At 30.5% G+C, this 27,308-nt stretch overlaps 1 protein-coding gene across 1 annotated transcript in view; it reads right to left on the bottom strand.

The window, feature by feature from the left end:
* LOC107454595 (uncharacterized) overlaps positions 1-27,308 on the bottom strand; it is an 84,082-nt gene that overhangs the window by 14,944 nt on the left and 41,830 nt on the right. Inside the window, exons 6-7 of the mRNA XM_087168769.1 lie at positions 19,531-19,689; positions 5,738-6,044 (exon numbers count right to left, since the gene is read on the bottom strand). Of these exons, the coding sequence (XP_087024895.1) occupies positions 5,738-6,044; positions 19,531-19,689 (466 nt within the window). The remainder of the gene's footprint in view (positions 1-5,737; positions 6,045-19,530; positions 19,690-27,308) is intronic.

Here is a 27,308-nt window from a genome sequence, read left to right as displayed (position 1 = left end):
AATACCTAATGAAACGCCTAGCATAACCTAACTCCAGCAACACAAATGACAGCAACACAAAACTTTTTAACACAAAGCGTTCAGCACTTCCCGTCTAGCATGATGGATGACACCACTAAATAAACTAATTAAGCCATAATTCCGTAGTTCACTTGACGAAACTTAGTATCTAACTCCAATGTCCAATACTTATTGAAACGCCTAACATAACATAACTCCCATGCCCAATTAAATTTTCTTTTTTTGGTTTTGAAGCCATGCTAAGTTTAAATAGTTACGCAATTGTATCCACAGTGTTTTTACCAGTTGTAAATTGTTTCAAGCCAGTAAAGGTAAAGAAATATTTCTAACCATAAACTTTAAAATTAATCGAATGATAAATGGCATTCGTTTTGTTTTGAATATTAGCACATCTTTAACTAATCATATTGGTGAAATTGATTTACATTCATAATCATTTTCGTTTAGCAATAGTGAAATAACTTGATTTCAAAATTTAAAATCATTTTATTATTTAAACTCGTCACAAACCTTTGAACAATTACATTTTGTGTATAAAATTTTCAATTTTTCTTTTCAAGACATTTGTCCTTGTGACGCTTTTAAATGTTGCATTATGATGCAATTGCTTGCATAAAGGGTTAGAGGCTAATTTAATACTGACACAAATCACACTGTCTTACTTAAATTACTTTTATTAAATCCGGGAAAATTGCTTTTTTGCTCATTTGTATTCTATTTTGAAGGTCCTGAAATGGGTTTAGAAAGAGTTTCTTAACTTTTTTTAGATATATGTGACGTAATTCTGAAATAAACGTATTCGTTTGACGTCAGCTCTTGCGAATACAATTATAATAACAAGTGAATTCCTTACTGTAGAATACCAACGCTTATTACAAAAAAATGAGCTGCTTACATTTTTTATTTATTTATTTATATAATTTAACTAACAACTAACTAACAAACTGAAACTTAAAATGTGTTTTCTTTTCTATTTCTGAAACGTAATTCTCCTTCGAAAGCGTATTCGAATGTTCAGAATAATAATTAGAAAAACGGGAGACTCGATGGAATTAAAATTGCATCACGTGTGTGTGTTGAGGGTAAAGAAAGGAACGTGGTTATGGGGCGTGGTTCCAACACGCACGTGTTCTATTTATGCACAGAAAGATTCGAGCCCCGGGCCATTAAGGCATGTAATTAGTTACCAACAGGTAATGAGTTCAATTCAGGGCTTTAATCAGACGACGGACTTGGATTTAAAGAAATTGAATTATTTTTCTAAATAGTCCATTAATCCTGAAAAACCGAAAGGAATAAACGAAAATTTGACGTGTTTATAGAATTTTCGTAACCCCCACCCCCGTAACTTCACTTAGAGTTATTGTTAAAGGAACAAGACAACTTAGTGATATGTAATGTGATTAAGCTTAAAAGAATTAAATTGTCTCCACTGTAAAATTGCAAAATGAATACTTTCGCAACTAATCTACGAATAATTAAATTAAGACATTCTTTTATTGCTCTAAAAATGTGTCGTTTACACGAGTTCGTTTAAAATAATATGTATTTTTTTACTGTTTTGTTTGTTAGAAACACCTTCATCACGAGAACGATTTTTAGGGAATAAATAAAAATATGAATTTAATTTTCCGTCATGCTATTGGTTAATTATAAAATGATGAAAGCAAGTAACATGCATTTGATGCCTTAAATGTAGGGATAAAATTATTTATTTCATTTTAAAAGCATAAAAATTGTCTTTTAGAAGAAATATATATATATATATATATATATATATATATATATATATATATATATATATATATATATATATATATATATATATATATATATATATGAGGCTCTATGAGGCTTCACACTGGTGATATTAAAAAAATAATAATAATGAATAAATAATTTAAATTTTTTAAAATTGCGTACTATTGATAATTCAAAAATCTTTTTGTTTCACTATTACGAAGAAATGAGAAAGAATGTAATAGTTTCCTCATATCCAAGGTAAATTCTTTATAAATCAAAATTACGAGATAATAAAATATATTTAAAATTTTTCAGATGATTCGTTTGAATAGGGCCATAAATGCAAAATTTTTCTAATCGACGCAAATGTTATGTATATAAAATATGAAAATTAAATGATAGTATCTGAAATTAGAAGGACAGAAGAAAGTATTTTAAATTAAATTTAAGAAATTTTTTTTTAAAAAATGAAGGTGAAAATTAGATTCTAAGCAATTCTATCCTAGGGATACAGCAGAAAATAATTTTTGTTAAAAGTTTTTCGTTAGTACTGATTTATCTTACTTCTGTTTTTCATTAAATTGTTAATTTTTTTATTTTAAAATTTTCATACGGCGATCATTAATGTGTATAATTTTATGCTTTAACTTACTTTTTTTTACAAATAATCTAAAATATATTTCAATGACCACAATTAGCTTAAATGGAAATGGTAAAAACTACTGCTTCGTTTATTATACTATTCATATTTTTATGAAGCATTTATATTCATTTAAAAACTCCGATTTAAAGTAATCAATTTTGAAACGAACGTTAATTATTTTTGCATTTGAAAATGCCAATAAAAATATTGTTATTTAGAAAGAAAAAAAACTCTTCTCAGAATTTAATTGCCAAATTTATTGAAAATGTTTCTTTTATTAAATTAGATTCGGGCCTGTAATGGGGAAATTTTATAATCGAAATTCTGACCACTTTTCAACTAGCAAGTACACTCAAATTTCTTTTTGCAACACTATGCCTGGAGGCAATAAAGCTTTCATTGGTATCATTAGAACTAACGGAAGACATTTATCACCAAATAGAATATTTTGTTAATCCAAATTTTCGATCACCTTCCGAATAACTAAGGTACTCCAACTTCAATTGCAGCTCTGTGTCCTAGAACAAAATAAGTTTTAATTTCTTACTAACCACCACAAGCAGATTTTGTCTCTATTATCGCTTCTGAAATTTATCGCTTCTGAAATTTATCGTTGCTAATTATTTTGACTAGTTTTTGAGCAGCTAGTGTGCTTAAATTGTAAATGGAGCTCTGTGTTAGATGACAATACAAGTATCAATCATTTTCTGATCAGCTCTTAACAGATTTTTTTAGCTACTTCAACGTCTAAGAAAACTTGATGCACATCGAAATTTCGATCTCCTTCTAACAAGCTACCATGCTCAAAATTCAAACTAGTGTCTGATGCTAATCCAATTTAATATTTTTTTTAAATAATGCGAATAAAATTAACGGCTATACTATCTGTTATTTTAAATTTAAGTAGGAACGAAATTAAGTAACTCAAAGAAACTTAAAGGCATAAAACTGAAATAAAAATTTTAAAAACTGCTCTTTCAAATTTTTTAAAATATTTTAAATTGGAAAAATTGTTTAATTTGTGTGTTACCTAAAATGGGTATCAGGTCTTAACTAACAAAAATCGCATCATTTGCAGTAAAAAAATTTCTATCACCGTCAAAACCCCTGACGTCTTTCGAAAATGCTGAGGTCTTCATATTTTGCTCTAGGACTCAGAAAACTAAAATTGTTTCCTACTAAGCTCACTTAAAAAACGTAATTTTAATACATTTTAATTTGTTGTTTTTAGATGAAACATTTTTAAGCCCGTTATTATTTTTACCCGTGCATTTTTGGTAAATTAGGGTCATAATTTTATATCAGATTGCTTACCAATTAATGTTAATAAACGCTGCAAATTTAAAACAGAAGTTGCATATCCAAAAAAAATTTAAATAATAATCTTGCCCACTTCTACTATTTCAATTCAATTTGTTAACTCTAACGTCAAAGTAGACAATTAAGAAAAATCCACCCAATTAATTTTTCAACCAGAATATTAAAAAGGCTCTTAAAATGTAACTGTATAAGATCCATCTCTTCGTCAGCAAGATATGACTGCTCTTGGCGAATAAGTACGCGTTGGGTAAAATTAGAGATCTTTTTTATGTCTGATTTAGAAAGGCACTTCCCCGATGGCGTTTTTAATATACACTCTATTTATAGATTAAATTGAATAGAATTTATCCCTGCTATAATTAATGAGTCTATAAATTTACAAATTATGGAAAGTGTAGGTTTGATAAAATACACAAAAGTGTAACAAACATCTTCGCTCTTATGAAAATATTTTTTTTTAAATATGCTGCTGTAAATTAAATGATAATAACTATGAAGTGTTTAAGATTGTTTTTAATAGTTTAAACTATACTAAACCACTTACTCCGTGAATACCATTTTTGTCATAATCTCATAAATAAAGCGTAATATAGTTTAGAAAAATACGCTTTATTTCATAAATAGTTCATCGTAATTCCCTTAACAAGAATATAACATTAATTATAACTCGAAATCTTTAATTTATAGTTTAAAATTCAATATCATTTGCACCTTTACCAATAGAATTTTCATTATTTTATTTTAGAATCAAGCGAAACTTAAATAAAACCGTTTCTAAAGATGGCAAGAGTTCGGTAAGTTAGCATAAAAGTAATAAAACAGCTTAAGCAGGTAGCACGAAAAAGTAATTAGTGTCAATTGGTTGATTCATCGTTCGGTCCCGAATAAAGCCATAGGTTTCAAGTTGTTAAACCACCTGATTGGTAATTCTATTTGACATATTCAATTTATCTTTCAAGTTTCCTCTGAACTTTGTTAAATAACGCAGTTTGAAAGCTTTTCTTTTCTCGCAGAAATATTCTAAAGAGTGGAGGATAAGTTTTAAAAGTCTTTGAAAGAGTAATGCTGAAGTAAAAAGACTATTTAATTAAATTTGAGGATACTTAATGAATACTTTGTGAAGTACTAACATTCAAAACTTTCGACATTACATAATTACGTCTTGAAATGCCTCCTTATAATTATTTATTTTAACTTAGTTTTCAAATAGTTATTTTTAGATTTTCTAATTGCATGTTTCGATGCTTATTGCAAGGTTAATTGATTGTTTATTTAATAAAACTTGTTTCAAAAGATATTGTGACCTATTTTATTAATTTTATTGCTAATGAAATTTAAAATGAAAACATTAATAATGCTAGCATTTTATCATGAAAATAATTCCATTTAAATACATTTTAACTGAAAAATAAAAATTTAGAACTTCAAACCTCAAAAAAAAGTTTTTGATCATGTTTCAGATTTTACAACTGATAATTTTTGTTGTCTCAAGAGATGTACAAAAAACTGTACTTATTTTTATATATTAATATATTAATTAATTATATATCATAATTAATAATATATTAATTAAAATTAATTATTATTAAAATATTTCTAATTTGAATTCAATTAAATCAGAAGAAGAATAGTTATGGTATGAAGTTATAATGAGTTTTATAAGCAAGCGCAAAAAAAGTTTTTTTCCCCACAGTTTGAAGTATCATAAAGTTCCCAAATTTTCTAAAATAACATCAAGATACCGAGATTGAGTATAGAAAACAAATTAGAAACTGCATTTTAGTTTCTTCTGGCAAATAACTATCACTGATTTGATTATTTTGTTAGGATTAACCTCGATGCTGATTCTTCAGATATTGATGAGAGCGACCCGTAATGGTTTTAGTAATTTTTCTTAATTTTTTCACCATCATTTTAAGTATATAAATTAAAAGATTTGCTTACAGGTGTATAGCACTTCAAGTTAAATGTACTCTTTACAAAAAAATTTCTAATGTTAGACAGTCTTACTTGTTTCTCGCTTATTTCCCATTTTAGTTTCCTTTCAGAAGTTGATATGGACTTGAGTAAATTTCGATTTTCTTCTTTCAGTTCATTAACTGTATTCTGTGTGTGATTGATTTCTTCTAATAGATTTTCTAGATGAGTAAACATAGTTGAGCCTTTGTCTTCAGCCAATCCAAAGATCTCTCTCATTTGTTGGGGTGTCCTCCGACCAGATGCTCTAGCTATCTCCATATAAGTTTCTTCATCTTTTCGTAAGATTGGCTCCAAACCAGTTACACCTTTCTCTATAAGATCTCCGGTGACCGCAATCCTGTAAAAGTGGTTGTTAAACATTTCTTTTAGTAAACACTGAATGAAATTCCTTAAATATATTGAACTTAATTAATATTGCATTTGGTATTTTTATGTTTAAAGTTCCTAAGCAACTATTTACTTTTTAAAAAAGCATACATTTTAACATGAAAATATAATTTTAAAAACTTCATTCGTGAAACTTCATGATAACTCCATTTTCTTCGCTTTTTTTACTTTTTATCATATATTGCATTTTAAAAATAAATGTTTTTCAAAAGAAATTTCCAGTTAATCATTTAGCAGTGATAGGCTGTAATTCGCTTTAAAGTTTTTTTTTTTATCTGTGATAATATTAAACAGCAATTAACAGAACTTAAAAAATATATAAATTGTAAAAATAACAAATTAATTATAGCAACTAAACGCAAATGCAAGAAAACCAACATAACATGAATACTCAATTGAATTTATTTCATGCATTATTGGAATTCATAATTCTAAAAAATGTGTTCCCAATTTTTTAAAACTGCATCTTATTTTTTACTTAAAATTGCTCTTCACATTCATAAAACTCTTTTAATAAACTAGTAAAACTTGAATATAAAAGGAAAAACGTTCAAAAAGCCCGCATGGTGAATTCAAAAGATTTCTGTGTTAAAGCAAATAAGACCATTTGATCGGAATTCTCTTTATCGTAAAAAAATTCGTTTTCCTTTTTTACTCTTTCATCCAATTTCATCTTTTTTTTCCTCTTTTATAATCTGTTTTGGTCTGTTAGTAAAAAAAAACCGTTTCATTTTAAAAACTAACCTATTGTATGTCTCCGTCGTTGAACTTCTATTAATTTGATCAAAGCAAAAATAATTCATCTTGAAAAGAATTTATTTTGATTGAAAGTTTTATTTTGTATAAAAAGCCCTTCTTGTTATTTTAAATTAGAGAATTTAATAACTATATTACTCATTTTGAATTCAATTCCACTAAATTGATAAAAATTAAAAAAGAATATCAACATTTTTGAAATATAGTATATTCTTATTTTCTTCTTAAGTACTCTAAACGGTCATTGAAAAATGTCAGAATTAAATATTGTATTATGTAAATTTAAAAACAAAAGTAAAAATGAATTTTGAAATAAAATATTAAAAGTAAGTTTTACATACTTTTAATATTTAATTAAATTCTATTACCCACTTGAAAGACATTAAGGCAATAATCAATATTTCTTCATATCTTGTGAAGCAATTGTTGAGTTACAGTTTTAGTCCAATAATAATAGTAAAAAAGGGTGTTTCTTTGGAAAATTAATACCCAAGGTATTTTTTTTTTGGTAGGAAGCTCTGTTATGTTTATATAAGCGATGCTAGAACACTCCCTCACTCTGCTTTCAGCACGCTTCTTACTTTCTTCAGAGAAATGATGGCGATTTGAGGGAAAGAATTCTAAAATATGCATTTTTATGAGGTAATGAGATAAGTGAGGCAATATTTTTAGTGTATTTTAATTCTGAATTAAATTAGATCACTTCCAAAACAATCGGAAAAAGTTATTAGTTAAATTTTAAGAACCAAAAAGGTAATGTACCTGTACCTATTTATGCAACTAAAATTTCTTTCTAAGCAAGAAAGGCGGCATAATTTCCTATGAGGTTTCTTTTCCCTTTACATTTAATCGAATGAGACTATTCATGAGTTAATGGAACGAACAGTTCAAAAGTTGCAAGTATTTTCCTGTTCAAAAAGTTCTATTTTTGGAAGTGTATCTATGTACCTATTTGCTTTGCTAAATAGGAACTATCTGAAGATATGAGGTTGATTTTCCAATTAAATTTCTATGCTGAATTGGTTGGAATTGAATGAAATTAAATTTTTTGAAATGTTTTAAAGCTGTTAGGGTTTTTTGTAAAGGAACATTGTACTATTTATTCAAAGGTACCACTTGCAACATTTCAAATATAAGCCTTCTTGAATCATGTCTTCATTTTTTATATCACAATATAAGATGGGTAAATAACTAAAAAATTGTTCTTTTTGTGCACAAACCTCTCACAACTTCTAAACTATTTACCTTATCGATTCCAATCTTATTTCATCCAATTCATGTATGGAAAAATAATTACAACTAAGTTATTACAATTAATAAATACAATTAATAATTATAATTACAATTAATAATTATAATTACAATTAATAATTATAATTACAATTAATAATTATAATTACAATTAATAATTATAATTACAATTAATAATTATAATTACAATTAATAATTATAATTACAATTAATAAATATAAATAAGTTATGCATTGTAAGCAATGCATAACTTATTTTGATACTAATATTCAATGCATAAAAAAGTCAAGCACAAAATTGTACTTTTACTTAATAAAACCCTTTTAACCCCCAAAGGCCTGAATTTGTTACACACCGTGATGTAAAAAAAGATCCTGTTAAAAATGTGATTACTTGTTTGGCTTAATGAATATTTTCTTCTGTTTGCTACACTTCTTAAATTTTCAAAACAAAAAAAACACTTGTTTGATGTGGAAACAGTCCTTTATTAGAGTTGAAGAATACTCATAAAAGTTTCGAAATTCGCGTGACATATATGTCAAAATGGGTTAACTTCTAAAATAATAGTCTGATCATTTTGGAAATGGTCTTAATCAATTTAGCGTTGAAAATTTATCAGACACATTGCCTTATTTGCTCACCTACACTGATTGACTATTGCTAAGGAACAGTTACATTTTATGTAATTTAATAATAGGCATTGCTTGAAAAAATGAAACTAAGTACTTATTTAGTGAACGCAATTTGAACTTATTATAATGCAAAATGGTACAAACATTGTCGCATCAAAAAATAAGAAAATTAAATATAAAAGATATGCTCCTCAGATTATTTCGAAACAGAATATTGGCTCTTCGTGCCAGAATGAAACAAGTATGATTATTTCAGTAAGATGTATGATTACCTCCGACACTAATGCATGCTTTGAATCGGTTTTTCATGCTGTTCATTAAACTGTCTGAGTGTCCTTGAGGGATGTTTTCCCACTCCACTCTCAAGGCGGTTATCAGCTCTCGCACAGTTCAGGCAAGGCGTGTTCCATTTGAAACCAGCTTGCAAAAGGCATTAAAAGCAAACTCTATAGGAATCAGATCCGAGGAGTGCGCACAGGCAATTGTATTAGGGCAATACAATGATACCCACTTTCTTAGTGTGTCCGATACCACAGCAGTCTTGCGTGTGTCAGCACTCTTGTGCTCAATGTTGTTTATAAATGGAAATTTTGGACCTAGCACACTTCTAAAAAGACGAACATGATCCATAATAATCTCTCGGCAAAACATCTGGGATGTAGCGATACCTTGCTGTAAGATGTGAAGCAGTGTTCTGCCATTGCGCATGATACCTATCCACACCAGAACACCTGGGCCACACCTATCACGGTCATGAACGTAATATTATGCATAACATATTAACTTCTCTCTCCACACCGAGTAGTGGCTATAATAATATGTCTCAGTAAAACGGAATTTGTTATAGAACATCAGTCTGGACTACTGTCGGGGAATCCAACCAATATGTTCCTTACACCTGCATAATATTTCTCGACGATGGCGTGGTTGATGAGATATGCATCGGACAGGCTTGCTTGAATCAACTTTATTTAATCGTCGTGAGTTTGTTCTAGCAGAAACCTGTGTACCGGTAGTGGTTGCAAGGTTTACAGCTATCTTAATAGGAGTGGCATTTCTGTTCATTTTCACTATTAGGGAGGCATATCGATCTTCTTGAGGAGTGGTATTCCTACCACGACCACCGGCATGCTTTCGCATGGCATTTTCTGCTTCAGCGGCCTTTTTTGAACGCAAGATAACACTTTTTAACATTTCATTGTTGTGGCCACATTGTTGCGGTTACAGTGTTGATAATGTTGCGTGTCTACCAATATGATTATTCATTTCCAATTCACTAGTATATAAGACATGTTAACTCAATTCTAATCAGGGTACCTTTTCATAGATGAATGTTGACATTGTCGATATGACTCTCCCCTCATTAGTGACCTTTGGACGGGATGTGAACACGCCTACCTTGACATAAAGACCAATTTTGATTTGAGCACTCCTAATTCGATGAATGGTTCACATTGAACAGTTCACTTGACTCTTGTGACAGTGACATTTTTCAGCTCCTTGCTCTCTTGTTACTCAGTCACGATCACACACTACGCTGGCTCGTATGCACTCGACTGCTAATGGTGACACAGAAGCAATCACGACCATGAACCTAATATAGCTCTTACGATTAGCACTCAAAAGTGCGGTGATCTTAATACAGCATTCGCAGTTTCTCACAAAAACAGCAACTAGTGGTATCCATTCATCGAATTCTATCTCAGATAAAATTCTGGTGCAGGAGTATAGTAGCGAGTCTACCACTACAATTATTCAAATCCAATTCAGTAGTATATAAGACATGTTAACTCGATTCTATGTTGGGGTACCATTTCACAAATGAATTAACATATGATTAACATATGATATGATTCTCTCCACAATACGTTAACCTGCTTTCAGTCGCCCAACCGCTCGTCCACGGTCGTAAGCTTCGAAATGTTATCTTGCTGATATAATTATAGCAGCACCACCTTGAATGTTACAGAAATAAAGTCAACAGCCTACAGTGTTATATTAGTTCAACTCCTAACAACATGAGTTTTCGAATGAATTAAGAACTTGTATACACTACCCTTTATGCTGTTTACGGGTCCTGCTCTATCACGCACTATGCGCTTGATTTTACGGTAATTTTACGAGCCGACGGGAACGCCACTTTACATAAATCAGTTGTTCCTTAGAAATTGTCAAGCAGTGTAGTAGAAATTCAGTTCTCCCCTTCAAATCACCCTCATTTCCCTCTAAAAAAGAAAGAAGCGTACAGAGGAAAACATGGGAGTTTTCAGTTACCATTCATAAGGACATAACAAAGCTTTTAAATGAAACAAAATCTTGGGAAATATTTTTCCGAAAATTATGTCTCATTTCACTTGACTATTTCAAGTGTGGCTATAATATGATTCAGGTGAAAGATAGAATTATATGGAACAGTAGGAAAGCTAACATAGTTCAACTACTTTTCAATGTAAGAATTATTTCCACTGCAACATTTTTTTTTCTATTACTCAGCATGTATGAAATAGAACTACCATTAAATCCTAGATATTAGCTAGATTTTATGATGAGTTGTTGATGGTTCAAATGCGATTTTCTGAATAACTTATCTCGAATTTTATGACCAGTAAAATATTTCAAGACAAAAAGATATTTCTAAACCATTTTAAAAGGATTTGCATTCCTTTTAAGAAAAAGCCACAGTGTTATACATAAAAAGATATGAAAACAAATGTTTAAAATCTATAGACTGCCCGAAATGTGTTGAAACGGACAAACATCTCCAGGAATAATCATTGGATCATAATTCTCAAAATACACAATCCACATTTTCAGAGGGTGGGGGAGGTTAGAGGCTCTAGTTTTGCATCATTTATTTCTTCCTTTAAAAGTACTTCACGTTATTATTTAAAATTTTTGATTCGATGCGTACATTTTTAATCTAGACTAATACCAGTCAATATTGGGAAAAACATAAAGATTAAGGATTCATAGCAAGTGTGAAATTACATTCTGTGGGAAAATGTCTAACGTGGTTAAAAGATATTGATTTGTTCACCAAGAAAGTTTTTAAAACAATGTAATCTCACGTATTGTTTTACGGTAATTTCATGCAATCCATACAATAAAGAGAAAATGGAATGGAAATTTAATTTCGAGATTAAAATTTGCATTAGTTAGGCTGAAATGCATGTATTCATATACGAAGTGATTAAAAAGAACGCAAATTATTAATTATTGAATCGTTATCATTTAATGCGGTAAAATCAGGTCCAGAATTGATAGTAATGCACCAAGACAATTAAAAAAAGTTAAAATATTTTTTTATTCTTATTTGTTGTTTTTTTCTGGCAACTTAACGTAAACAAAAAGCGTTTTTAACAGTTGAACTCATTAAAAGTTAAGCCAACTATACTATACTTATCATCCGTCACCCAAAATTAATGAATTACAGACAGCTCTAAATAGTTTAGATTTAATGGAATCAAGCATTTTTTCAAAAGAAATGTCAGGCATAATTTTTTTTTATTTAAATTACCGTGGATTTTCCATTAGTGTTATTTAAGGAAATAAATTTCAAAAAGTGTTAACATTTTTTTTTATATTTCTAAAGCCAGAGGCCTCGACGAAATGTAACAAGTTAAAAAAACAAAGAACAAGGAACAATAAAGAAAGTTTATTATCTCATTCGGCTTCTCAGTTCCCAGTACTGTTCCACCAAGGTGCCACAAAGTCTTCCACAGTAAAACATATGATAGTCTCATCCACATTGACATGATGCCTTAAAAGATTTAATTAAGAATATTAAAAAAGATATCTAGTCGGATAGACATGTTGAGTTAACATCTAAACATTACTTCCGCCTCATGGCAGGACCAGTCGAGTATGTAAAGTTTCTCTGAGAATAACAAAATTTCTGAAGAGGTTTGAGAGACCTCAGCTTTTCTTGATGCAGAGAGGAAAAAGAATTCTTAATGAGACGCTTGATAGTGCTAAAGTGGATATTATTATGCGTTAATTGTAACACCATCATCCGTCTTCTCTAGCTCGTGAGTCTTTTCATTACCACTTAGTCAGAGATCTACTGGAGAAAAATGATCTTATCCATCCATTCAAACTTTTTTATGAATTGTTGACAATCCATGATATCCCAAGAGGTTGGGTCACGAGTCACGCCAATACACTCAATAGAAGTTCTGGAAGCGGCGTGGATGACAGCCTTTTGAAATCTATCACAGTGAACAATTAATTGTATCGGAGCTATCTATCAAGCCAAGACCTCTCTCTATCAAGGGTTGTTCGAAAATTTCCCATGGGACGTTAAGAGATCAATTTGAAAAAATCAGGAGACGATATTGAAACTTCAAAAAGTTCAGTGATTTTTAGACTGAGATTTTGATTGAAGAAGTGTAGCACCCCGTTTAGTGATATCATAAAATAAAGTTATTGTCAAGAAAGCTTAACTATCTGTTACGAGAGAAAAATGTTAAGTAATTTTGAATAATATCATCGCCCGAAAGTTTCCAGTATTTGTTTCTGGTGAACGGAATAAATTAGAATCAATGTTTTGTTGGAAATAGTGATAGCTTTCTTGATGTTTTAAAACAAATGTTTATTTTAGAAAAGAAAAATAATGAAAAAATAAAAAATGAAAAAATTGCTCTTCAGTTATAACACTCAGCACATTATGTAGGGGAAACGATCTTAGGGAAAGTTACTATGTGAGTCGATAAATCTAAATAAAAATTCAAAAAGTAACAAAAGGAATCAGATTAAAAAATTTATTAAGGAATCGTTAAGGGACAAATAACAGATCGACGAAGACTAGAAGAAAAAGAAAACGGAAAGAAAAAACAACAGTTTTAAGAAGAGCAATTAAGATTTAGTGATCTAGCAAGTAGTCCTTTAAATCGAAATATTGGCCCTACTCAGCAAAATATGTTGGATATCCACAAGTTAGTTCAGAATTTTGATCCTAAAGACTATGGAATTAAAGCCTGCATTTAGTAATTTCTGAACGTCAGGCAAAATCAGCTGAGACTTCCAAATAAGGGAGGATTACAGATCCAACTCCAGTTCTTTCACACGATGTAACTAAATTAATAGAAAGAGAATCTGGTGGACAAACTTTTAACTATGACCATGTTAAAGAAATTTTACTGAAACGTTTTTAGCGAAGTTCTTAAAGATTCCAACTTTATTCAGCACCAAAAAAAGTTTGAACAAGATTTCGTTTCTGAATTGAGGAAACATTTAAATGAATGTGTTCCAGGATTAGAAATAAAGGATTCTAAAACCGTGTTGGATCTAATGGTTGCCGAACAAACGAAAATAAAATTTCCCAATGAAGTGCGTGAGTATTCTCTAGATACTTAGTCAAAAATAACTCCATCTACAAAGTTCGCAAAAATTCTTGAAGAGTATGTACGGGGAATAAGTAAACTACTTGATCCACAACTAAATTATGAGAAAAAGAAATCCATCTGGCGAGAATAAAATGCAACAAGAAAAAAATCACAGGCAGCTGATAAAAAGAATGTCCGAAATGAAGAAAGCATAAAGAAGCTTTAATAAAAGCAAGCGAATCATGTGCAATTTTATTACAATAGTTGTTACATTGCTACTACGAATGTGGATCTATCAATAGGCTTTCACTTAAGGCTTCAGTGACCAAAACTGAAGAATTAAAAACCACCCGCTCAAGTTAATCGAATCGGAGTAGGACAAGAGAAAGATCAAATACTTAATACTTAATAGCGTTCGACAAACATAATCTTTTTGGCTCGGCCCATCGGATCAAGGCCCAGAGGTCGACCAAAGCTGAGATGGGCCGACTGCGTGGAAAGAGACATTTCAGTCTTAAAAGTCTCAAACTGGAAGACAACTGCCAGGCAGAGGCAGGCCTGGAGGAAGTTGATTGAGAAGGCCAGGGCCCACCCGGGGCTGTCGTGCCATTGAGGAAGGAAGGAAGGACTTAATCCGTACACCCGTACGGGGGAATTAAAATGCTGGTACTTCGAGATTCATGTGCAATTACTGATGTTATGTGCCGAAAATATTTAACTCCAGACTAGTGTACTGGCGATACTGTATAGTTCCAACAGCCATTAGAGGAGTGTAAAACTTGTTTGCCATTAGCAGAAGTTTCGATGTCTGGACAGTTTGGGGACATTGTAATCAAAGTGACTGTGGTTAGAAGTGAGTTAGATAAAAGTCGATATCTCATGGAGAATAGAACAGCGGCTAGATTACCAATACAAATCCCAGAATTAAACATAGTTCATATCAGATCTCTAACACGCTTAAAAAGTGAAAGGAAAAAATGTGCTCTTTTTCCAAGAAAGCAAGAAATTTTCAGGAGAAGAAAACTTTTTTCTCGTTTTACTCAGGAATAGTTCCTTTAAGGGGAAGGAGTTGTAAGAGTCCTAAAATTAATCCGGATAGTATAAGCATAAATCAAAAGCAGCACAACGCGATCAATGAAAAAGCAAGCAACTTTGAACTTCTTGGAGTTCAATAGGAAAATAGTTTAAAAAATTGTTACGAGAAGAATTGTTGTTGCTAAGAAAGCTGAATTACACGTTACGAGAGAAGAAAGTTAAGAAGTTTTGAATGTTAACAACACTCCATAATTTCCAGTACCTATTTTTGATGCCCTTTTATGGAATGCTATGTGTGGATAGAATTAGAATAGATGTTTCGTTGCATATGGTAATAGCTATTTTGATGTTTTAAACAAATATCTTCTTTTATGAAAAAAAAGCTGTCTCTTCAATTATAACATTCGTCATAATGCCTATTATTTATAATCTCCAATAACGAGAACGGAAAAAACATCAAGGGAGTCTATTTTATTTAAGAACCAGACATTTAGGATTTTATTTCATGCATTGCGTATTCAAAAAGTTTGAAACACGATATAAATCCACCTCCCTGGAGTGCCCTGGGTAACATAGAAATTTATAAACTTTTTCATACCGCTTCTACGACCTAAAATTAACAAGAACTCCGTGGAATGGCATATTCATCAATTTAAAAGTGCTTATGTAAACAAAATAATTATATATTTTCAGATAGTTTTCTAAATACTAATTCGCAAGCATCTTTCCAAAACATCAATGTTACTTCTGCTTACCTAGCATTAGATTTAATTATAAATAATTTTTAAAGAGCATGCAATAAACATAGAAGTGATAATCCTATTTTATCATTAAGAGCCGTTAATTTTTAATCAATTTTTTTATGATTGGGAGCTGGAATTGTCTTTTTGCTGTATAAAATTTAGGACCCTAGCATAAGCGATCTTACTAATTAGAAATACATACAATCAAATACAAACGCTCCTTCTTTCATTATCATAGATGTAGGCCACGTCAAGAATGAAATTTAAAGGTTCGATACGACAACTTTACTGCTTGATATTTGACAGTAGCCTAAAATTTCACTGTTTTCTTTTTCTTTTGTTGAAATGTAAAGGTCTCATCTGCTTAAAAAATAAGCCTTAGCTCTAAAAAATATTGAAAGCATTTTTTTTATTAAAAATTAATTTTATTGCAATTGGAAAGGTTGAAAATTCGCACTATTATGAAGTGCGAGGTCTTATATGGAACTATGGCCACACAAAACATTAACAGAGTATTTTTCTTCTGTGTTTGTTGAGCAAGAATACACCACCAAACATACTCTAAAGCACAATATTCACCTAAAACTGCTGATGATGAGTGCTTGGTGCTCTAGCACTGGTATGATCCATTATGATTTCATTGAACTTAGCTCACAATAGAAATATGCTGCAGCTAACTCGACGAAATAATTTACTCGACGAAAATCCTTAAAGAAAATACTCTAGAATAGTCAACAAATCGTCTTCTATCTAATTGCATGGTATTGCCAAACCACAAGCTGCACAAATGAAAATTAATCCCCATTCCATGAGCGGATACTCAGATATTTTTAATAAAAGCTAAATTTATTTTATATTAGAAATTATGAAGGATAATTATTCACTAATATAATATGGCAAGATAAAATTTTAATAAAATAAAAAAGAACAAATAGCGTATGTAGACAACAATACTGTTTCGCTTGAATTCCCTTTTCACATTTTTAACACCGCTTTCACTTTTTCTCTTTGATTAGTTGCAGTTTTCAACACTCGTACGGAAAATAAGTATTGCATTTTTAAAGAGAAAATTCCCTTTTGATTGTCGGATAATTATATATTCGTATAATAATAATCTAATTTTTGCGTTCAAATTACTTTTTCTTCTAAAATAACAAAAAAGATACAATTATCGTATAAATTTGTCTGGAAAATGCTTAAATGTATTGATATTAAAAAAATATTTTCAGCGCAACTTTGAATTCTCAAATTAGTTTTAAATTGTAAATTGTGCCAATTTAAGAGCAAATAAGCACAAATTAATCTTTTGGAATAAAAGTTTAATTAAAGCCACAGATAAAGGAAATTTGAATTAAGATACATAAAAGTAAACCTATAATGCTCTTGTGAAAGGTGTACATTCTCTGTCATAATTATTTATGAACAAGTTTTAGATATATAGATGATTCGGTATACATCGGCATTTAAAGTTAAACGATTTATTTTTTCATTTTTCATTTAATTTTTACTTTTAATGTAGAGTCCTCAAATTGAAAATTAACCATTAACAATAAATTTGCATCTAAGAATTGGATTATTAGTATGACGGAAGCTACACGCTAAGAAAATTCTGCAAATTCATTGTCTTGTAGCGTATCTACCACTACAAAATTACAACTGCAATTCACTAGTATATAAGACATGTTAACTCGACTCTATGTCGGGGTACCTTTTCATAGATGACGGTTGACATGGTCTGTAACAACACTAGCCCCACATTGGCGACTCGGACGTGATGTGAACACGCCTACCTTGACAGTAACGCCCATTTCGATCCGGAAACGCCTACTTCGATGGATGGTCCACGTGTAACAGTTGACTTGCTACTTGTGACTGCGACACTATCCACCTCCTCACACTGCTGCTATTCAGTCTCGTCTCGATTACACACAACGTCAACCTGCATACGCCCGACTGCTAAGGGCAGCACAGGAGCGACTACGACCATGATCATAATACAGCTCTCATGACTAATGTTCAAAACTCGGTAACCTTAATCCAGCTCTCCCGGTCTGTCACAAGCACAGCAACTAGTGGTATCCATATATCGAATCCTATCACAGCTATAATTCTGGTGGGGGAGTACTGTAGCGTATCTACCACTACAAAATTACAACTGCAATTCACTAGTATATAAGACATGTTAACTCGACTCTATGTCGGGGTACCTTTTCATAGATGACGGTTGACATGGTCTGTAACAACACTAGCCCCACAGTCTCATTCCTTTCCTTTCCTCCCAGCACAACCCGACCAAATAAATGACGCGACTCACTGTTGCAGTGGGAAATACCGGGAGAGCTGGATTAAGGTTACCGAGTTTTGAACATTAGTCATGTTAAGTAGTCATATTAAAGTTACATGTTACTAGGGATACGGTTACATGTAACTTTTTCAAACGTATATAGATGGCAGCACCATCAGATTCACTACATGACAAATTCTAATACTATCCATTTCTTACGCAAGAGGACACCACAAGATCAACTTATTTAGTCACATTCTTTTTTACAGAGTGGTTAAGTAGAAAAGTAAGAAACGGTTTATATTATACTGTAATACAGATTATATATAATTATTATACAGTTTTATAAATTCTATAGAGTTTGTTCTAAATTCTATAGTTTAAATTCTTTAATACTATCCATCTCTCACGCTAGAGGGCAACACTCGATATACCATATCCTATGGTTAGATTAACTTGAAAAAGCAATCTGTAGCCTCAATTTAAAGTTTTGAATTTTTCCCAGAAACATTAGCGTCTTTTATAAAGAAGATTGCGAAATTCTTCTGGAAAGTTACCAGTTTACCCGATGATGGTTACTGAGCTTACTTACTTATCCTCTACGTGCCTTTGGGGACTTAAGGCCTCTAGCATATCCCTCCAACGCCTCCTATCTCTAGCAATGGATCTTGCTTCCTCCCAGCCAAATATTCTACATTCTTTTAATTCGCCCAAAAACATGCGCTGGATGGTAAGTCTAGGTCTTCCTCTTGTTCTTTTACCATCAGGGCCCATGTAAGCGCAACAGATGTAATTTTTTCTTTGGACATTCTAAGGATATGTCCGAGCCAGCTCATCCTCGTTTTTTATTTCATCTTCTATTGTTTTTATTTTAGCTTTCTTTAATAGATTTTGACTTGATACTTTGTAAGGCCAGAAAATCTTAAAAATAAATCTTAAACATTTGTTTTGAAAGGTTTCTAATTTTTGTGTTTCGATCTTAGTCTGTTTCCAGGTTTCTGCGCGCCATATAATAGTACTGCGGTTACTGAGTTTAAGTGGGAAAATTTCTGCATTCTTAAGAAGTTACCAGTTTTCTTTTTCAGACATGTTACCAGTATGAATTAGACTTCTCATTATTTTCAGGAATTTTCCAGAATTCTTTTCGCAATGTGGCATAGTTTGACTTTTAAAATTGATAAGAGAAAGGAAAAAATTAAAGAAGGTTGCAGTTTTTCTTTTAAGAAGAAGAGAGATATGCAATGCACAAGGAATTTTTTTTTTTGGGGGGGGGAGAATATTTACCCTTAGAACTAAATGATCTTATATGAGCAAACCGGTTCACTAAAAAAAAGCATACAGATTTGTATAAAAATGAATAATTGTAAACTTAAAATTTAAAAAAAAAACTCAAATTAAACAACATTCTTACCTGCTATCTACTCTTTCTTTGTTTTGTAGTTTTCCAAAATCTTCGAATTTTTTCGTTTTTTCTAACAGCAAATTCAATGAGTTTTCATTAAGATGAGCTTTTCTAACATCTTGAGAAAAATGGTCTTGGTAAATTTTGGTTTTGTTGACAAAATTCTCTCTAGAATGTTCGAATAAGAAAATTAAAATTTCCTCCTTTATTTGCATTTGTATTAAGAATCTCTGTCTTAAGAATTCACTAAGGAATGAAAAAAATCTTACGATGAAAATTAATAATTAAAAGTTTTTAAGAATTTAATTCAATTTATTTAATACAAAATATGCTTTTTGTTACATTTAATGTAGATATAGAAAAAAATTTGTTTATTAGTTACAAAAATTATTTTATGACTTTAATTAACTTTTAAAATTAATTTAAAACTGATTCGCAATTCAAATTTTAATCAAATAAATATGTTTTTAAAAAGAAATTTGAACAATATTTACAATTAGAGTAGTTTATTTGTATTTCAATTTACACTTTTTTGCAACAAAATATAATTTAAAATATTGTTTCTCTTGAATTCATTATTTTGATTAAAGGGAAACTTAAGAACTTATTTGGTACGAATTTTTGGATAACTCAATGATTTTTTTTGAAAATTCAAACTAAAAAAAACATTACTAAAATTTTAGTAATGCATTTTTATTTTTCCTGAAATGCATAATTTAGTTAAGAAATAATGTTGCAATGTCTTTGAAAAATAGCTGAATAAGATAAAAATTAAAAAATGATTTAAATAGAAATTATATGAAGATACATTTAGAAACAAAAGCAATTTTAGGAATGTTCTAAACTTGTCGTCTGTAGTTCTTTTTTAATGTCACTGTTAATATTTACGAAAAATGTATATCAAAAATATTTTCATGTCTAGAAAAAGTAATGACTCTATGAAAAATAATAGTTATTTAGAAAATTAATGATTTTAAATTATTTTATATAATTTAATTATTTTATTATTTTGTAGTAGTTTTTCATGATTTAAAGGAAAAGAAGGGGAAAATGGGTGATTTTCAAATATTTAAAAAATTTGAAAAATATCATTTCAATTTTTTTTTTTTTTAAATTGAACTTTTATCTTTACTTTCAAGTTTAGAAAGTATACTTTTTTATTATTCTTTTCTTAAAGTTAATTCAGCTTAAACTAGACCAATGAATGTTCACTGTGCGTTTTCTTAAATTTTTTTATTGTACGAAATTATTGAAATTTTAAATACAAAAACTTTTGAAATCAAAAAATTATAAATAACTATGTATCATTGTAACATTAATTTTATAATTACTTTATAAAATTAATGTAGTCTTTTTTTTAAAAAAACTTAATAAATTGCGTATTGTTAATAACTTTAAGTATTTATAACGGTATCACGTATTATTACAAAGACCATTGCGTATTATTAACACTCAGAAAGCTCTATTAGGATATGATCCAAGCTCATTGCTGTACTCACCGTAGGGCGATTGTTAACGACCCTGTAGCGGTCAACGTAAATAGATCGAACAGAGAATTAAAGATTCATTTTAACAATTTTAACAGAGTCGTCTTTTTAATTTTAAATTTAGAGTAAATTTTGTATTAAAGATTCGAGAGTATAAGAGCCAAAGATGGAAGTTGGAGGGGAAATGGATGGAAATTGCATTGTTTAACCAGGAAAGCATTTCAAGCCCTGCTAAAATGAGCAATAAAAAAGTTAAATCAGGCAGAGTCTTGTAGTTAACCTAACAAGAGAGTTGGTTCGATGTATCATAGCTCAGGTTAAAGAATCTATGATTTCAGGAGTTCGAGAAGAAGAATTTGGAAAATTCAATAAAGAGTTAACCAAAACACAGTGAAAACTAATATCTGATGTAATTAAAAGAAGAGAAATTGTGACTTCTAACTGAGCAAATAATCTCGATTCATACAAAACCGGAAGGGACCCCTGTCGTAACTCAAGCGAATGTGACTTAGAGAACTTACACCGCGTTCCTTAGCAAAGGTGTTGAGACTTAAAATAGTTGAAAGAGGCAGAATTTCAATTGAAGACTAGAAAAAGGAATACCAGAAAAAATAAACCAAAGCTCTTTACTAGAGGTCTACCAGAGAAATTCACCTGCAAAACGCCCATAAGAAAAAATCTATTATTAACTCTGCAGGAAATAAATTTTAGTTTTATAAAGGAGAATCTGAAGAAATTAAGACTCGAAACAAGAAGCTAGAAAAATGTGGAATTGGCAGTCTAATTTTTTAAATAAGGGTGAAGCAAAAATACACACTGGGTGCTAACCGGGAATCTAAAATATTTTGATGTCATAATTTAAAACAAAAGAATTAAGCTCAGATGGAGGATCTTTTGATTGCGAAAAAATATTTATAGCTTTGTGGTACTTTTATTATTGTAAAAATATAAGTGTTGCTGCTTGTGGCTGTGCCAAAACAAACTGACCAGATTTAACTGAGGAGAAACGAGGCACTCGCATCGAGAGTGCAAGTCCAAAGCAAACTATATGAATTGCAATGAAGGGAATCAGCAATTTGGAAGTCAACTATTTACCAAGATTCATCAGCCATCCGCCAAGATTTTCTGAGATTCATCGAGCCATTTCTGTCATCCGAAGAACCAACTATGGATCTGAAATGATCCTGGAGTCAGCCCATAGATCTTATCTGTGATTGTTTTGAATAATTTTTTTATCATCGCTTTTTTTTTTTACTTTTTAGATGTTTAAGATTATTGTTGCTTTTTTGGCACTCGCATCGAGAGTGCAAGTTCGAACCAAACTATATGAACTGCAATGAAGGGAATCAACAATTTGGAAATCAACCATTCGTCATTTACCAAGTTTCATCAGCCATCCACCAAGATTCTCTGAGATTCATCGAGCCATTTCTGTAATCCAAAGAATCAACTATGGATCTGAAATGATCCTGGAGTCAGCCCATCCATCTTATCTGTGATTGTTTTGAATAATTTTTTTTATCATCGCTTTTTTTTTTTTACTTTTCAGATGTTTAAGATTATTGTTGCTTTTTTGGCACTCGCATGGAGAGTGCAAGTTCAAACCAAACTATATGAACTGCAATGAAAGGAATCAACAATTTGGAAATCAACCATTCGTCATTTATCAAGTTTCATCAGCCATCCACCAAGATTCTCTGAGATTCATCGAGCCATTTCTGTCATCCAAAGAATCAACTATGGATCTGAAATGATCCTGGAGTCAGCCCATCGATCTTATCTGTGATTGTTTTGAATAATTTTTTATCATCGCTTTTTTTTTACTTTTTAGATGTTTGAGATTATTGTTGTTTTTTTCTGTTCAAATTTTTTAACTGTTTCGATATTGTTTTTTTTTTCTAGGAGAACTTCAAAGAATTTTGAGATAAATGTTAAATAAACATTGTCGGTTCGAAAGCCTTTCAGCTTCGAGACCGCGTCCGTGAGTTCTTAGAATGGTTGGCGCTTTGCTGGTTTTGCCCTGATTGTCTGCTGGCAATAGGATCGGTGCTTTGCACACTCACCTGCGTCCTCTGCCCTTAGACTTAATTATTGCTGTTAAAATTTTCACATGTCTTAACCCTGTGTCAGAAAGTCCGCAAAAGTTTGGTACTCTCAGCTAACTGACCGCTTTCATGGCGGTACATTTTCGAATTTTAAAAAATGAGCTGTATGGTTCGGGAGTATATGAACTATATTCTTACTTGAGATATGAATAAAAAATTTAATAATAAAAATTAAGAGTTAAGTAGGAATTACAAAATTGCTTGACTTAGATATACATAAATTAAATTCGAATTGTGGGTACTTCGAGCATCCATGAAAAATATTTCTATTTTCATATTTACAACTTTCTTCAGTATTTAGTTTTTTTTAAATTGTTTGGAAGTAATAAAAAATAAATATTTGTTCTAATGAAATGATAAATTTAATATTCTTGTTTTTCAATTCTTGATGTCTTATAAGCAATTAAATAGCATACTTATTTTGGAAACAGACCTATGTTTAAAATTTTATGAAATAAGAATGAATGGTCTGTTGGGAAGCTAAGTTGAGGACACAGGTGTAAATAGGTGCTGTAAAAAAACTAAGTTTAAGCTATTTGTTTTAGAAAAAAAATATTCTTCTAAAATTGATTTCGGTTAGGACAACACACTATTGAATTTTTAAAATCCAGTTATAATAGGAAACGAATTAAAGAATGAATCCGAAAACATTTACTAAATTGAAAAAAATTTCTTAGCATAGTACTCATTCAAAAGAAATGTTTTTTTTACATAGCTATGAACAAACAAGATCAATTCGGATGTGCTTTGCAGTACTTTGAAAAAAAATAAACAAACCATAGAAATTCGTATTTTTCCGAAAAAAATAAAGCTAAAAACTTCTTACTTTCAAAAGATTTAAAAAAAAATAAACAAACAAACTTGTGTACACTTGAAAATGGTGTTCTAAATCAACAAAGTAACGGTAAATATATTTTATTTATACATATATTTATCAGCTCTTAATACATTTAGTAATTCTGGACAAATTTTATAGAATTATTCTTAACACTTAGCACAAAGTGATATATCATTTTCCCAAATGGCACTCGATATAAGATAATTATTAAACTTAAAACGAAACAAAAAGTATTAATAACTAGGAGGCTTCGCCCCCTGCTCGCTGGCGCTCGCCAACCCTCTCAACTGCTTTCGCAGTTCATTTCGGATTGCTTTGCAACACGATGCTCGCTTTGCTCGCTCATTGGATACGTTCTTAACGTCTAGCTTTTGTATACTTTTTTGAACACTGAAGTTCCGAAAACTTTTCACTGTAGAAAATTCTAAACCTGTGTATTTCAATATTAATCTGGAATTGCAAACAGTTCACATATTTTTCTTAATCACACTATTCTAAATTTCAGTTGTTGAGAAAAGTGACTGTTGTAAGTTTTGTTTTAAAGCCTTTCCCACCAGAGAGCTAAAACTATGTGTTGTAAAACAATATGAAATAGTACTGAACGCCGGATGTAAAGCATCGGCTTCGATGAAGATAATTTTGTGAGAAATTTTTTGATAATTCGATAAGAATTCACCCGATTAGACATATGATTCTCACTACGTGCTCTTGCGCGCCGAAGCCTATTGATTAAAACGTATTAGCGTTTTATATAATGTAGATTAGCCATATGATGCTCACTACGTGCTCTTGCGCGCCAAAGCCCATCAATTAAAAATGAAAACTGTTGCCAACGCGAGAAAAGAAATATCATCGGCTTTATTGATACATACGTACGTATTAGCGTTTTATATAATACTAGGAGGCTCCGCCCAATGCTCGCTAACGCTCGCCAACCCCCGAGAATTGCTACGCAATCCTATGTGGTTCACGCCGTGAACAATGGCTCGCTGCGCTCGCTCGTCAATGAACACAATGTTCTAGCACAAAGACATAATATATTATCATCAAAGACATAGTATTTTATCATCAAAGACATAGTATTTTATCATCAAAGACATAGTATTTTATCATCAAAGACATAGTATTTTATCATCAAAGACATAGTATTTTATCATCAAAGACATAGTATTGTACTTATGTAGAACAATTCTACCAATGTTCTTATTGGCTTTTAAAAAAGTATATTAGCTATTTAGATTGTACATGGTGAAAAAATCAAAACATTAGCTAAATAAGAAACATATTAGCAAAATAAATTATCAAATATTACTTCACTAATATTCTGCATTTTAAAGCGTGAAAATTCAATGCATAAATAAACGCGAAATATAAAAAAAATTCAATGCATTCAATACAAACACTTAAACGTTTTTTAGACGTTTAGGTAGCTCCCAGTAGAAAAATATCAATTCAACAGCGGCCTTTTAAAGCATTCTCACTTCAATTAATTAATTAATTCCTACTTGAGTTTAAATTAAATATTGTCATGTTTTTAGTGCATGAATCTGAATTGAACAACCTGATAATGCTCACTCTGGTTATTGTTATCTGGTTGCTCACTACGTGCTCTTGCGCGCCGAATCCAATCAATTAAAAATGAAAACTGTTGCCAGCTCGAGAAAAGAAATATCATCGGTTTTATTGATACATACATACATACGTACGTATTAGCGTTTTATATAATAAGATAGATATTAACTATAATAAGTGTTTTCAATTGTTATAATAGGAAAAAAATATTAAATCGCTTCAAAAAAGCAAGTAAATTTTGATGATATAATAAATTACAAAAAATAAATAAAAGTAAGGTAACTCAGCAGAAAGTATTAAACGAAAGGTTATAAAATAAAATAGTTTTAAATTGAAGAAAAAAAACCTTTGCATATTATGGACTTTTTATCACATATATGTTGATCTTAAAAAGTGCAAAATTATTAATTTACAATTAAAATCCATTTTCTAGGAATCAATCTTCATAGTTTGAGGGAGTGATCTCAAATATACTAAATAATTAAGGCCGACGATATTTTAGGTTACGGAATCAGACACAAAAACGTACTTTCTCTCAATAAACATACCTTTCTTTTCGTCGGATTCAGCTTTCTGACCCCGAAGATAAAGGGGGTAGCAAGCAGCAATCCGGGAAATGGTCCTAATAGTTTGGTCAAGAGAGCAATCCAAAGTTTGAATCACTTAAAGTCAATTTTACTTTTAGAGTATTTCGCAATATCACGAGAACTTTTTAATTATTAATTAAATTATTTTAGCTCACAATTACGAAATACATTCATTCAAGGATAACTCTTCGAAAAATATAACTTTTTGTAAATATTCATTTTTTATAATTTTATTTAATAATAGTCGAAAAAATTTTGAATTGTAAGTTATGCAATTTTTTACGTCATTTTAGAGAATGTAATTTCAAATGGCAAAATACGAACTTTGAGCGAAATCAATGAAATAGTCATGAGAAATTTAAATTTGAGAAAGTCATATTTTTAAAATTCAATTTCAAGAACTATTCGATCAATTTCACACTAATTTTGTATTTTGCATTTCGAAAATTACATTCTTTTAAATGGTGTAAAAACTTGAATACCTTACGATTCAAATTTTTTTGACTATTATTAATTAAAATAAAAAAACAATTATAAATATTTACCAAACGTTATTTTTTGAATAGAATTATATTTGGATAAATGAATTTTATAATTGTGAGCAAAAATGTTTCAATCCACTTAAAAGTTCTTGATATGACGAAATGCGCAAAAAATAAAATTATCAATTAAGAGTTCCAAACTTGGGACTGCTTTTCTGACCAAGCTAGGACCCTAATTCACAGGCTGTGGCTACCCCCTACATTTTAAGGGTCAGAAATCCAAACCCATCGAGAAAAAAAAGATGTGTTCAAAGGGAGAAAATACGTTTTTGTGTCTGATTTCGTAACGTAAAATCTCGTCTACACTAATTAATTTGCATAATTGAAATCACCCTCTCGAATCATTATGATTAAATCCTAGAACGTGAAGATCCGATCATTGGATCTAAATTTATTTAGGATGATCCGTTTATTTTTTTGTGCACATTGTCGTAATTTCTACGCAATAAATGCATAAGAAATACTTGTCTTTTGAAACGCGTTTTTGGTCAGTTTGAAAATGTGAATGATAATTTTACTGCAACCCAAGCCTTTCATTCAGATTAAAATTAATAAATATTTATTCGCGTTTTAAAATGATATGATGAAATAAAAGTAACTTAATTTTCCAGAATATTTAATTTGAGTCTTAAATCTTAAGGAATTTCGTATTTTAA

The sequence above is a fragment of the Parasteatoda tepidariorum genome, chromosome 7 (genome assembly GCF_982258835.1).
Source record: "Parasteatoda tepidariorum strain Cologne lab strain chromosome 7, Ptep-v5.0, whole genome shotgun sequence".
NCBI classification, from domain to species: domain Eukaryota; kingdom Metazoa; phylum Arthropoda; class Arachnida; order Araneae; family Theridiidae; genus Parasteatoda; species Parasteatoda tepidariorum.
The sequence above is the reverse complement of the archived record's forward strand: the minus strand, read 5'-3'. Positions and strand labels throughout refer to the sequence as shown.